Source organism: Pipra filicauda, unplaced genomic scaffold (assembly GCF_003945595.2).
Source record: "Pipra filicauda isolate LSUMZ 115617 unplaced genomic scaffold, ASM394559v2 scaffold200_size1382263_pilon, whole genome shotgun sequence".
NCBI classification, from domain to species: Eukaryota; Metazoa; Chordata; class Aves; order Passeriformes; family Pipridae; genus Pipra; species Pipra filicauda.
The window spans coordinates 619,216-632,349 of NW_024104311.1; the positions used below are offsets into that span (position 1 = coordinate 619,216).

The following is a 13,134-nucleotide window of genomic DNA, read 5'->3' on the forward strand; positions in this document are numbered from 1 at the left end:
ACCCACTATCAAAAGTTTTTATACATTTTTGCAAACAAAGACGTTAATGTTCCTTGGCTACAGGTGACACAGTTCTCTTATTATTCTATCTTCTACTGGTTAATGATTCCCTCACTTCTCTTGCTAATTAGTCCACATGTCCAGTCTTTCTCTTCTTTTGGGTCGGTGGGTTTCTTGGCTCAGCGGCCCCTGAGTTGATGGTCGTGATCTCCCCCTGCCACAATTACCTTTCACCCAGTTGGAGCTGATTCATCATAGTTGCTGAGTTGTCTCTATTAGTTTCTTCCTTATCTTGGCAGTTCTTGCCAGATGTCCTTGTGGCCCAGAAATTCTGCATTCTTTGTGTCCACTAGCAGTGGAACATCCTTCTTTCCAACCTTTGTTAACACCCCCCCGCCCGCCAGTTCTGAGATCATTGAAACCTGTTGAGCCCTAAACCTTAACAAGGCAATTCTACTGATAATAATTTTTCTTTCACTTAGAGCTGGCTTCTTAGCTGCCATCTGTTTCACGCATTAAATCTCCTTTCCTCTTGGTTAGGCTTGAAAGTGGACAAAGATCAAACATCAGAGAACATCCTTTCTTAGGAAAATTTTTACATATTCCACATTTTGCAACAGAAACAGCTGCTCCACAAGACTCCAGGGACAAGGCCGAGATGGCTTTTCCGTCAGCCCTGGTTGTAGGGCTTAGGGATGCGTTTGGACTGCTTAATGTAGGTGTCTACCTAGTCAGGTGAGATGAGTTTTCCCAAGATGTCTACACTGTCATTAACTTTCCTGCTTAAACTCAAGTCTTCTTACCTTGCAGTCCTCTGACACAGTGGATGTCAGGTCCTTGTAGGAGTAGTCATTACACCTGGGTTATCTTCTAGAGTTCATTACGGCCAGGCCTACAAATTATTAATCCAACCAAGCTACCTAAGTGTGAGTTTGAGTTTGTGGAATGCTACCAGATGCACCTTGGTGCACACGTCTGTGCAGGAATAGCTTCCTTCTTCCACATTATCTGAGATTCTGCATCATAAGTCATTTCAGTCCAAAATTGCAGGAAACACTGTTTCCAGCAGTGGAGTTTGATCTGCTCCTCTTCAAAAAAACTTTGCTAACAGCAAAATTCAGCGCTCCAAGAAGGCTAGAGAGGAAAGCTGTTATTCCTCAAGCAAGCAAATAAAACCTTCCTATGCAGAGTTCTGTTTCCTTATAAAATATGAACAAATTATTTTGAGTTGGATGTGAACAGAAAACAAAATGTGTGCAGGTTGTGCTTCCATAGCAATACCAGGAGTGGGGTTCTGCTGCACAGAGCAGAGAGGCCTGGGGCTCTCTCTGGCTGCCCTGTAGGGCTGACCATGGTGCCAGAGCACAGGCTGCAGAGCCGGGCTCTGTGGAGCAGCAGCTGGAAGGCAGCAGGTGCCATGGAACATGCACAGTGGCACGGACACCTCTGCATAGGTGACTCAGCCACACTGCAGGCTTTTGGAGGCTGGAGAGAAGAATGTCCCCAAATGTAAGAAGGGGACAGAGGACCATAAGAAAGAAAGGAGCCCAAACAAGAAGGCAGAGGCTACAGGATATGCTGTCAGTGAGGAGTGCCCTTCTGGGAAGCCTGGCTCTCCTTCTGTGCCATATGGGGTACAGAGGGTTCCATTCAGGGACCAGGCATCTCCTGAAAGACAGTCCATTGCAGTGGTGACTGTTTTGATGCCTTATCCTCCTGTGGTTCTAGCTCTAAATAAAGTGTTAAGCTTATTTTTATATCAAGCCATGGACTTCATTGGTCTCTCGGGTACCAGTGGTGGAGACTGATGGGGTGAGGATCATTTTCAGCTACAAAGCAGCCAAGTACATGAACAGGAAGGATCTGAAGAAGAGAGCCCCCTGTACTATAAACAACTTGAGGTTTTTTATTTGACACACTATAATTCATACAACCTGCATGTGTAACACGGGAAAAATATCCCAGCTTGCAATTACACTCAGGGCAATTCAGCAGAATTTTATGGAGATGTTGACCTTGACTGCAGGTAATGGTTACAACAGCATTAACCAGCTAGATAGGCAGGATGGTTCACGGGAGTTTATGCTGCATTGACTTTTTGAAATCAATACAGTTGTCACCAAAAAGCATCAGGAGTGCAGAGGGCAGTTTGCCTTCTCGTGCTGTACTTCGTTCACTGCCTCCTACAGTTGTCTTTGGTGAGCATTTTCAGCAAGTCAAATTCTGGGAAACATTTTGGACAGGAAAAGAATAAAAAACCCTCCTATGCGCAGGAATGAAATTCAGTGGAAATGTCCTGAAGGAATATCCCCATCACTAAGCATGGGGTAGAAGCTTATGAAGGATTCAAGCAGAATTAGTTGATGTTGTAAAGCGGCAATTGGTTAAAAGTACAAACCCATGAAATATTAAAATGAAAGTCTGACTGAGACAACAGTATTCTTTTAAACTTTGTGAGCTTTTCAGCCATCACAATTATTTTTAACTAACAGGTTGCCAAGCAGTGAAAAGAGGAAGCATACCACTGTGTGTTGGAACAGGTGTTCCCATTCATCATGACCTCTCATCTATCTTAAATTTGTACATAGTCAGCATGAGTCAGGAATTTATTTTTTGTAGATGAGAAGTAACTAAACAGACCTAATTCGTTTTATTTCCTTAAGAGAGAGGAGTTTCCCATTCCCAGAGAACCACTTGCAATTCTTTGTGGGAGGGGCTACAGACCTATATAATCTCCAGGCAGAGCTACTGAGAGCTTAGAGTGAGCTATAGTGTGCACAAGGTAAGTTTTTTGGATTTTGGGCAAGCATAGGGAATTATTGTATTTGAAATGAAGTCAGTGAATGGGTTTTACAGATTGTTTGTACTTTCTTTTACTAACGTGAAGATTTTATGCATGAAACGTTAAAATATTAGTCAGCTGCTTCCTAGGAGTACAGAATGAAGAAAAAGAAATGTAGATCTCAGAAATATGGAGTATTTCCTTATATGTCCTTCTTCCTATTGTAGAGAAGCTGATATGTCATTTAAAAGGGGAACATGGTGGGGTTTTAGCCATTTCCCCTTTGCTGCTGCTAATGCTTTAGCTTTATTGTTGAGACGGTGTTAATAACTGTGAGAGTGGTGTAAACCAGGGGCTGTCTGCATGTTTGCTGCTGCTGTGCTCACGTGGTTGTGAATGGGGCAGATGGTGATCTGCCTAGAAATTGTTGCTGCTTTATATTCCAGCCAAGTTGGAATTGTCAAAACAGGCATTGCCCTTTGGCTCTGTCTGTGGTAAAGGCAGATCTGATGTTACCAGAGACAAAATTAATTTCTATATCTTTGGAGGCTTGTCTAAAGAATTACCAGAGCAGAGAGTGTTGTAAAAGAGATTGAATGCTCACAAGAAAAATAAATATTCCTTCCTGCCTCTTTATAATGGAGCATAATGGCTGCTGGTGAAAGCACAGCAATTGCTGAGTTAATATTGTGTATCTGATTAAACAGTAAACTGTATGCTGAAATAATGCCAAAATAAACAGAAAGCACAGTCTGCTTTTTGCTCAGAGCAGAACACTTTGGATGCAAATGGATTTGGTTTACTTGTTCTTTGAAGTGGGACAATGGTTCTTAGTACATGAATTCTGCTAAACTAACCTGCATGGATAAAAGACATTTTTAGGGCAAGGTGATACAATGCAGTCTCTCAATGTACTCTAACCTCTACCTCCTTTAGTAAGTCCAAAGTCTTGAAACATAAATCATTGGTTTCAAACAGGACAACTTTGAGAGCCAATGAGACGCTCAAACCCAGCATTCTGAATCTTTAGTTTGCAAAACTTACTTTTTTATTCCAAATAGGAAGAAACTATCAGGCACGTGGAAACATGTCTGGGAAACCCAAGCTGCACTACTTCAATGGACGAGGCCGAATGGAACCAATACGGTGGCTGCTGGCAGCAGCCGGGGTTGAGGTTTGTCTCTGTTTTCTTATACCAAGAGCATGTGACAAATATGTACTTTTAACATTCCCTATGAAAAATGTGACTGACTGACCTGCAGCTTCAAGGTCTGCATTTAGTGCATTGCTGACCAAGCCAACAATGACCATTCACTTACCCTAAGCAGGGGCAAGTTCCAGTCTCACTTCCATGCGTCTCGTGCCAGGCCTACTGGTAGCACCACAAATGCCTATCCCCTGTAGCTAGTGAAAGAAAAATTAAAACCACAGCAGCAGAACGTGACTTCTTACCTTCTGATCCCAGGGGTCGAGCACTTCCAGTTCTGAAGACCTTCAGTTAAATTTCAGTGTTCAAAATAGCAAAAGACTAAGTTTGCTACTACAACGTAGCTTACCCCAGAAGGTACATTCGATTATAAATCAAAGTTTTCTTTTTTGCCACTAAGACTTTCTGATATTGAAGCAGAGAGGAGTGTGGGCATCTGTGAGTTCTTGTGAGCTGTGAGGTTTTGGTGATGGCCAATGCGCCAGAAAACTTTCAAATATTGTTTATTTTTTAAAAACTAAAATACCCCAAACACAGGTCGTTGTGCCTTCATTGTCTAAATGAAGAAGAAGCTAAACCATGGAACAACAACTGAACTTTCTTCTCTATTTCTTGCAGTTTGAAGAATCTTATCTGGAAAAAAAGGATGATCTGACAAAGCTACAGAAGGGTAAGATACCTTCACTATTTAATAATAACACTAACAATGATAATGATAACAACAGTAATAGCAATAATAAAAATAATTTGTCTGAGAACACCTAAGAAGTCTTAGTCTCTTAAAAAGAAAATCTCGACTTGATCGTGTATGATATATCACAGACACACACTGCAGTGTGTTAGGTGGCCTCATCCACCCAGTTGCTTCAATCTTCACTGAATCACAGAAGGGCTGAGGTCAGAAGGCACCTCTTGAGATCATCTATGCCACCTCCCCTTTCCAAGCAACACCACCTACAAGCCATTTGCCCAGTCCATGTCCAGCTGAGTTCTAAGTATCTCCAAGGATGGAGGCTCTCTGGCAACCTGTGCCAATGCACAGTAACTTCCCACAGTGAAAGAGCCTTTCTTTAAGTTCAGATGACTGACTCTCCTTTGATTCAGTTTGTGTCCATTGCCTCCTGTCCTATAACAATGCAGATTTTTGTCATCACATCATCTTCAAATTCATTAGCATTTTAGGTTACCTATGATGTTGCTGTTTTATAATCCATATGAAAACAGAGTTCCAGATCTCCGAGTTTAACCTGTAGCTCTGATGCATTCCTGTTTCCCAAGGCAACTACTGATCTTCTAGCTTCAGCTTTCATCTTTGTGAACATGATATTCACATTTCCTCCAAATCATATTACATGTCTGGGCTCTTCCCTTGGCTTTTGAGAAAAGGCTGAGCTAGGGTTGGCATGTGCAGTCCTACTCTCCTTTAGCAATAGTGGCTGCCACCTGCTGCCTTTCAAAAAATATTTTGAGACACAAGCATAAATGTAAATACACCCTGGAAAGCAAAGAGTTTCTTTGCATGATTGCCACAGACATAGCTGATCAGTTATCTGATCTGAAATAGTATTCCACAAAGCAAAAACTCTCACTCACTCCTCTGATCCACTGATCTCTTTCTGGAGGTTATTCTTACTTCTTCCTTGCTAGGTCAAGGCTTCTGCAGACTCACATCAAGTGATACTTGGGTCTTGCAGGAATCTCAGGGAACTCCCTCGTGATTCCCCACCTCATGCCTGTACAGATGAGATGCCATTGTGCACAGTCAGCATAGAAGTCACAAAGATATTGTGTGCTTTTCTATTTGCATTATATGCTGAAAAGTCCTTAAAGTGTCCAGATTTTCATAATACTTACCAACGCATGACAGAAACTGCTGGATCGCATCCTTCAGTCCTTCTCATCTGTATTAATCTCCATGAAAATCATTTGAGTTAGGGCCATGCCGCACATGTCTTTTTCAGGGCATGAAAACTAAAAGTTCTGCATCTGGGTGCTTGCTCAAATCTGAAGAATCTTCAAGAAGTTGATTGCTGTAATATTAAGTTAGTCACGTGTCGCTGAGAAATGGTTGTTTCATGGTAAGCATTTTCCCTCCCTTCTTGTAGGAGTGAGGAAGATTGCCACCAAAAGAGTTGTCAAGCATGGGAACAGGCTTGCCAGGGAAGTGGTTGAGTCACCGTGTGTAAATGTGGCACCTGGGGACATGGTTTAGTTGTGGAGTTTGGCAGTGTTAGGTTTACAGTTGGACTCGATCTTAAGGGTCTTTTCCAGCCTAAATGATTCAATGATTCTAAATAAAAGATAATATGTGTGGTTACTTTGCCTGACCCCCCCCCAATGGTTCTCATTCAGAGACTGAGTGTCGCCTTGTCTTATCTCCTTTTCCCTAGATGGATCCCTGCTCTTTCAGCAAGTGCCAATGGTGGAGATTGATGGCATGAAGATGGTGCAGACCAGAGCCATTCTCAATTACATAGCAACAAAGTACAACCTCTACGGGAAGGACCTGAAGGAGAGAGCCCTGTACTGTAACAGTACCACGTTTTCTTGTTAGACCGCAGTCCACGCTACATCTCTGTGTAACACAAGAATATCCCAGCTCACAGCTAAATTCAGGGTGATAGAGCAGTACTTCATGCAGCACGTGTTGACTGTGACTGCAGGTGATGTCCAGGGCAGTGATATCCAGCTCGATTGGATGGGCAGCATGGTGCAAGGCTGCTCATGAATCATCAATCCAAGGTCAAGACAGTTATCAGAAGAAAGCAGTCAGGAGTGCAGACTGTCTTACTCTTGCTCCTCTTCAGTTTTTTCTGCAGAATGTCACAGCAGGCATTTTCAGCACGTCAGACTCAGGGACATGTGTTTGATGGGAACAAAAAACCTCCTCCTTCTAATAGCCAGGAATTAGAGTAGAATTAGCATTAGTAACTGGTTATTTAACAACAGGACTCTTAGGGCACATGGTTTGACCGGAGGTCTTTTTAAATGCTTCAAATTAATAAGTACTGGTAAACAAATGTCAAGATATTTGTTAGGAATTGTATAGACCCACTGTTTAACTTACTAGGTCTGACTGGATTTTTACACAAGTTTGGATGACAGACCTGCCAGTTTTGTACTCAGGTTCAAAAAAAAACATAGTACAGAGAAGTATCACCCCTAGTGAGAAGTGGAAGGGGGACAGTGTTTAGGTTTGGGTTAGGCACTTTGCATTTGTCTTTCACCCAAGCGCCTCCCACGTCCCTTGATGCAACTGCATTCTGGAGGGAACTACTCCAAGCTATAGATGTGACATAGATAGAAAAGGTGGAGATTTCCCAGCACCTCAGCAGGGTTATGCCAGTAGCTGTTGTGGCATTCAGACCTACTGTGTTTGACTTGACCAACTGGATCTATTCCTTTCAGAATCGACATGTATGTCGAAGGAATGTTTGATCTGAACGAGCAACTCATGTCCTATGGTTTCCAACCAGCAGATAAGAAGGAGCAACATTTTGCTAATATGGTGGACAAGACTACAAACAGATACTTCCCAGCCTTTGAGAAGGTATGTGGCAAAGATGCTGTAGCTAAATCGATACTGTTCTCCTGAAACTCCATCCTGAATCTACACCAACAATTTTTATTGAGGAGAACACTTAGAGATACTGCTCTGGTTTTGATGGGGCTGGGATGAGGATGGAGACAGGACACTACGGAGGGGACAGAAGGCACTATGAATCTGGGGGATGTGCAAAGCTGCAAAAACCCAGGACACACTGAGCTCCACAAAGGTCCATGTTTCAGTCTGTATGTTGTTTCAGACAAATAAAACTATAACATCAGCTTTTATGTAAATCTGGCATTCCTCCTGAAGTGCAGATGCCCCTCTACCATACAATCTATGTTAAAGCATTACAGCTCCTTCTGTATCTTATGAAGCTTAGCATTCAATGCAGCAGCATCAGCCACTTAATCTACAGAAGTGAAGACAAGAGGAGTATAGCTGAGCTGACAGAAAAAAACACAGAAAAGAAGGGACTGATTAATCATGCCTAGGAAGATCAGAGCATTTGTTTGTACTACAGGTGTTTGTACTGCATTTCCTTCTTTCAAGGACAACTCTGTGCAATGTATGACCTTGCGTTGAAGATATCATATTAAGTAACAGAAAAAAAATCATCTGGTTCTGTGTTTTTAGGTTTTGAAAGACCATGGACAAGACTTTCTTGTTGGCAACCAGTTAAGCAGGGCAGATGTGCAGTTACTTGAAATCATTTTAATGGCAGAAGAGGGCAAACCTGATATCCTTGCCAAATTTCCTCTCTTGCAGGTAAATGAATGGAGAGTTTTAATGGGCAATGCATTGGAAAGGACCACTGATTTAAACTGGCTGAGAAACAGGGGAGAGTGGGAGGGTGAGGAGAGAAGTGACATATAAAATAATCAGATATGCTAAGTACTTTTAGCTGGCCTCAAATACTGATGGTTATTGCCAGCTTCTGTCTTTGCAGCCACAAAAGCATAATAGAGGGAACCATGTAGTTTCTTCTGCAGCATCAATGCATAATGTTACTTTTAGAGCATGGATAACATCAAAATGTCTGACAGTTACAATGCTTCTTAAGCACAGTGCTGTTTTGGTTTTGTTTTGTAGAGTTTTAAAGCAAGAATAAGCAATATCCCCACAATAAAGAAATACCTGCAGCCTGGCAGCCAGAGGAAACCACCAATACGACCAGAAGAGGTGCCCAAAGTGATAGCAATTTTCTACTGAGCAGCAATCTAAAGCCACAGAAACTCTCATTTCATTGTGTTTGCTGATAGCGGCAAAGGGAAATGAATGAAAACAGTGAAAAGGTTGTTGATCTCTCTTTCCTTAGCTACAGCACTGATTTCAGACTACTGTCAACACTTCCTAGGGGAATCTATATGACCATACCAGAAAATGGAATAGTTCACTGATTGGGAGTATATTGGACAACACAAGATATCTTAACTGACTAAGGAGAATACCTGAAATAAAGTCTTACTATTGACACTCAAACCCAGGTTGTTAATTGACTTCCTGATGCTACTTATATACCTAAGGGCTCTCTGGTTCTGGCATTTCTAAGAATTGCTGGAAAATGATGAGAGTTTAGCCCAAACAATAGGTGATGTACCTGTTCTGGGAAATACCAGGAAAAGCATGCAGGTTCCGGTTAGATGGGGATGACAGGTTAGGATTTGGATTACCTCTGAGCTTACCTTGGAGGATGCTGGGACCAGAGGTCCTGCTGCACCTCCTTTTTGTGACTGGACAGTTAAACTCTTCTACTGCAGCTTCACCAATATTTCCTTTAACTAAAGGTCCACTGTAGCAGCTAAAAGCACTTTGCAGACTCGATGGAGAAACAAGTGCTTGTCACTAACTGTGAAGTTTAAAACTTGTTGTTTGAGGGAGAAGCAGTCAGATTGGTGTCACGTGTTAGAGAGACCTTGGAATGTAGCCTTTCATGTTGACTTACATCACTTTATATTCAATGAAGTTTAGTATAAGTTGTACTTAAGTTGTTCATTATAATCACATAAATCAAGTTCTGCTACTGAGAGGTTAGCAAGACAGTAGAACACATAACTATGTGTCTTGGTCTCAGGAAAGCTGTCCCTGCCCATGGCAGGAGGGTCAAAACTAGATGATCTTTAAAGTGCCTTCCAACCCAAACCATACTATGATTCCACGATATTGTTTAAACACCAAATAAACTCAGGATGTAAAGGAAAGAGCAAGTGCCCTAGGAACAAGTAATGCTCTAGTGCTGGCAGTTTTAAGCTGGGCAAACTCAGGGCACTACAACTCCTGCTAACACCAACAGTTTCTTCACAAGTCATGTCATGCATCTGGAACCCGTCCTTATCATCAAAAAGGGAAAAAGCCCAGCGTTTTTCTGCAGCAAAGCATGTATGAAACAGAGTTGTTGCACGAGTGCTTTCCCTCCCTCCTCCCTGAGGCTTTCAGACAGCACTTGCAGCTGCTGAGCATTGTCGGACACTCAAGCCAGAAACTTGGGTCATGGTTGCCGACTGTGTGCCATGCAATCTACAGGCACGGCTGGGCAGTTCCAGGATCCTGAGCACAGACCCCCTTGGGCCACGCAGAGCCAGAGCCCCCAGCACACCAACCACCTGGCAACCCGCTCATGGGGCTGCAGCCCCGGCCTCTCTCCAGTCACAACATTCCTGCGACCCCACTGCCTCCTTGGGAGCCTCCAAACCTGTCCCCTGCCTCCTCCTGCCCAGGCCTTGTCCCTGGGGTGCAGCCACCTCAGAGCCAGCCCAGTGGAAATGCTGGCCAGAAAAAACTGGATTTGTTACCTGTTATGCAACTGACCAATAATTATGCACTTGAGAGAGACATGGATTATTTATTTCCGAGCTCTGCAAGCCTGGGTGCTCGCTGGTATTCCACAAAGCAAGTACACCCACTATCAAAACTTTTTACTCTTTATACATTTTTGCAAACAAAGGCATTAATGTTCCTTGGCTACAGGTGACACGGTTCTCTTATTATTCTATCTTCTACTGGTTAGTGATTCCCTCTCTTCTCTTGCTAATTAGTCCACATGTCCAGTCTTTCTCTTCTTTTGGGTCGGTGGGTTTCTTGGCTCAGTGGCCCCTGAGTTGATGGTCTCAATCTCCCCCTGCCACAATTACCTTTCACCCAGTTGGAGCTGATTCATCATAGTTGCTGAGTTGTCTTAATTAGTTTCTTCCTTATCTTGGCAGTTCCTGCCAGATGTCCTTGTTGCCCAGAAATTCTGCATTCTTTGTGTCCACTAGCAGTGGAACATCCTTCTTTCCAACCTTTGTTAACACCCCCCCACCCGCCAGTTCTGAGATCATTGAAACCTGTTGAGCCCTAAACCTTAACAAGGCAATTCTACTGATAATAATTTTTCTTTCACTTAGAGCTGGCTTCTTAGCTGCCATCTGTTTCACGCATTAAATCTCCTTTCCTCTTGGTTAGGCTTGAAAGTGGACAAAGATCAAACATCAGAGAACATCCTTTCTTAGGAAAATTTTTACGTATTCCACATTTTGCAACAGAAACAGCTGCTCCACAAGACTCCAGGGACAAGGCCGAGATGGCTTTTCCGTCAGCCCTGGTTGTAGGGCTTAGGGATGCGTTTGGACTGCTTAATGTAGGTGTCTACCTAGTCAGGTGAGATGAGTTTTCCCAAGATGTCTACACTGTCATTAACTTTCCTGCTTAAACTCAAGTCTCCTTACCTTGCAGTCCTCTGACACAGTGGATGTCAGGTCCTTGTAGGAGTAGTCATTACACCTGGGTTATCTTCTAGAGTTCATTACGGCCAGGCCTACAAATTATTAATCCAGCCAAGCTACCTAAGTGTGAGTTTGAGTTTGTGGAATGCTACCAGATGCACCTTGGTGCACACGTCTATGCAGGAAAAGCTTCCTTCTTCCACATTATCTGAGATTCTGCATCATAAGTCATTTCAGTCCAAAATTGCAGGAAACACTGTTTCCAGCAGTGGAGTTTGATCTGCTCCTCTTCAAATAAACTTTGCTAACAGCAAAATTCAGCAGTCCAAGAAGGCTAGAGATGAAAGCTGTTATTCCTCAAGCAAGCAAATAAAATCTTCCTATGCAGAGTTCTGTTTCCTTATAAAATACAAACAAATTATTTTGAGTTGGATGTGAACAGAAAACAAAATGTGTGCAGGTTGTGCTTCCATAGCAATACCAGGAGTGGGGTTCTGCTGCACAGAGCAGAGAGGCCTGGGGCTCTCTCTGGCTGCCCTGTAGGGCTGGCCATGGTGCCAGAGCACAGGCTGCAGAGCCGGGCTCTGTGGAGCAGCAGCTGGAAGGCAGCAGGTGCCATGGAACACGCACAGTGGCATGGACACCTCTGCATAGGTGACTCAGCCACACTGCAGGCTTTCAGAGGCTGGAGAGAAGAATGTCCCCAAATGTAAGAAGGGGACAGAGGACCATAAGAAAGAAAGGAGCCCAAACAAGAAGGCAGAGGCTACAGGATATGCTGTCAGTGAGGAGTGCCCTTCTGGGAAGCCTGGCTCTCCTTCTGTGCCATATGGGGTACAGAGGGTTCCATTCAGGGACCAGGCATCTCCTGAAAGACAGTCCATTGCAGTGGTGACTGTTTTGATGCCTTATCCTCCTGTGGTTCTAGCTCTAAATAAATTCTTAAGCTTATTTTTACATCAAGCCATGGACTACATTGGTCTCTCAGGTACCAGTGGTGGAGACTGATGGGTTGAGGATCATTTTCAGCTACAAAGCAGCCAAGTACATGAACAGGAAGGATCTGAAGAAGAGAGCCCCCTGTACTATAAACAACTTGAGGTTTTTTATTTGACACACTATAATTCATACAACCTGCATGTGTAACACGGGAAAAATATCCCAGCTTGCAATTACACTCAGGGCAATTCAGCAGAATTTTATGGAGATGTTGACCTTGACTGCAGGTAATGGTTACAACAGCATTAACCAGCTAGATAGGCAGGATGGTTCACGGGAGTTTATGCTGCATTGACTTTTTGAAATCAATACAGTTGTCACCAAAAAGCATCAGGAGTGCAGAGGGCAGTTTGCCTTCTCGTGCTGTACTTCGTTCACTGCCTCCTACAGTTGTCTTTGGTGAGCATTTTCAGCAAGTCAAATTCTGGGAAACATTTTGGACAGGAAAAGAATAAAAAACCCTCCTATGTGCAGGAATGAAATTCAGTGGAAATGTCCTGAAGGAATATCCCCATCACTAAGCATGGGGTAGAAGCTTATGAAGGATTCAAGCAGAATTAGTTGATGTTGTAAAGCGGCAATTGGTTAAAAGTACAAACCCATGAAATATTAAAATGAAAGTCTGACTGAGACAACAGTATTCTTTTAAACTTTGTGAGCTTTTCAGCCATCACAATTATTTTTAACTAACAGGTTGCCAAGCAGTGAAAAGAGGAAGCATACCATTTTGTGCTGGAACAGATGTTCCCATTCATCATGACCTCTCATCTATCTTACATTTGTACATAGTCAGCATGAGTCAGGAATTTATTTTTTGTAGGTGAGAAGTAACAAAACAGATCTAATTGGTTTTATTTCCTTAAGAGATGGGAGTTTCCCATTCAGAGAACCACTT

General features: G+C 42.9%; 1 protein-coding gene across 2 annotated transcripts; it reads left to right on the plus strand.

Moving 5' to 3' along the window:
* The first annotated feature begins 2,684 nt into the window (after positions 1 to 2,684).
* LOC113990865 (glutathione S-transferase-like) lies at positions 2,685 to 9,018 on the plus strand. 2 transcript variants are annotated; one of them, XM_027726739.2, is made up of 7 exons: positions 2,685 to 2,782; positions 3,844 to 3,956; positions 4,608 to 4,659; positions 6,380 to 6,512; positions 7,398 to 7,539; positions 8,173 to 8,304; positions 8,629 to 9,018. In XM_027726739.2, exons 2-7 carry the CDS (start codon positions 3,870 to 3,872, stop codon positions 8,746 to 8,748), a joined length of 666 nt encoding a protein of 221 aa, XP_027582540.2. In that variant the 5' UTR covers positions 2,685 to 2,782; positions 3,844 to 3,869; the 3' UTR covers positions 8,749 to 9,018. The 2 variants fall into 2 exon arrangements, with proteins under 2 accessions (XP_027582540.2, XP_039236706.1); XM_039380772.1 differs by lacking the exons at positions 2,685 to 2,782; positions 3,844 to 3,956; positions 4,608 to 4,659 and adding an exon at positions 5,989 to 6,067.
* Positions 9,019 to 13,134: the final 4,116 nt, after the last annotated feature.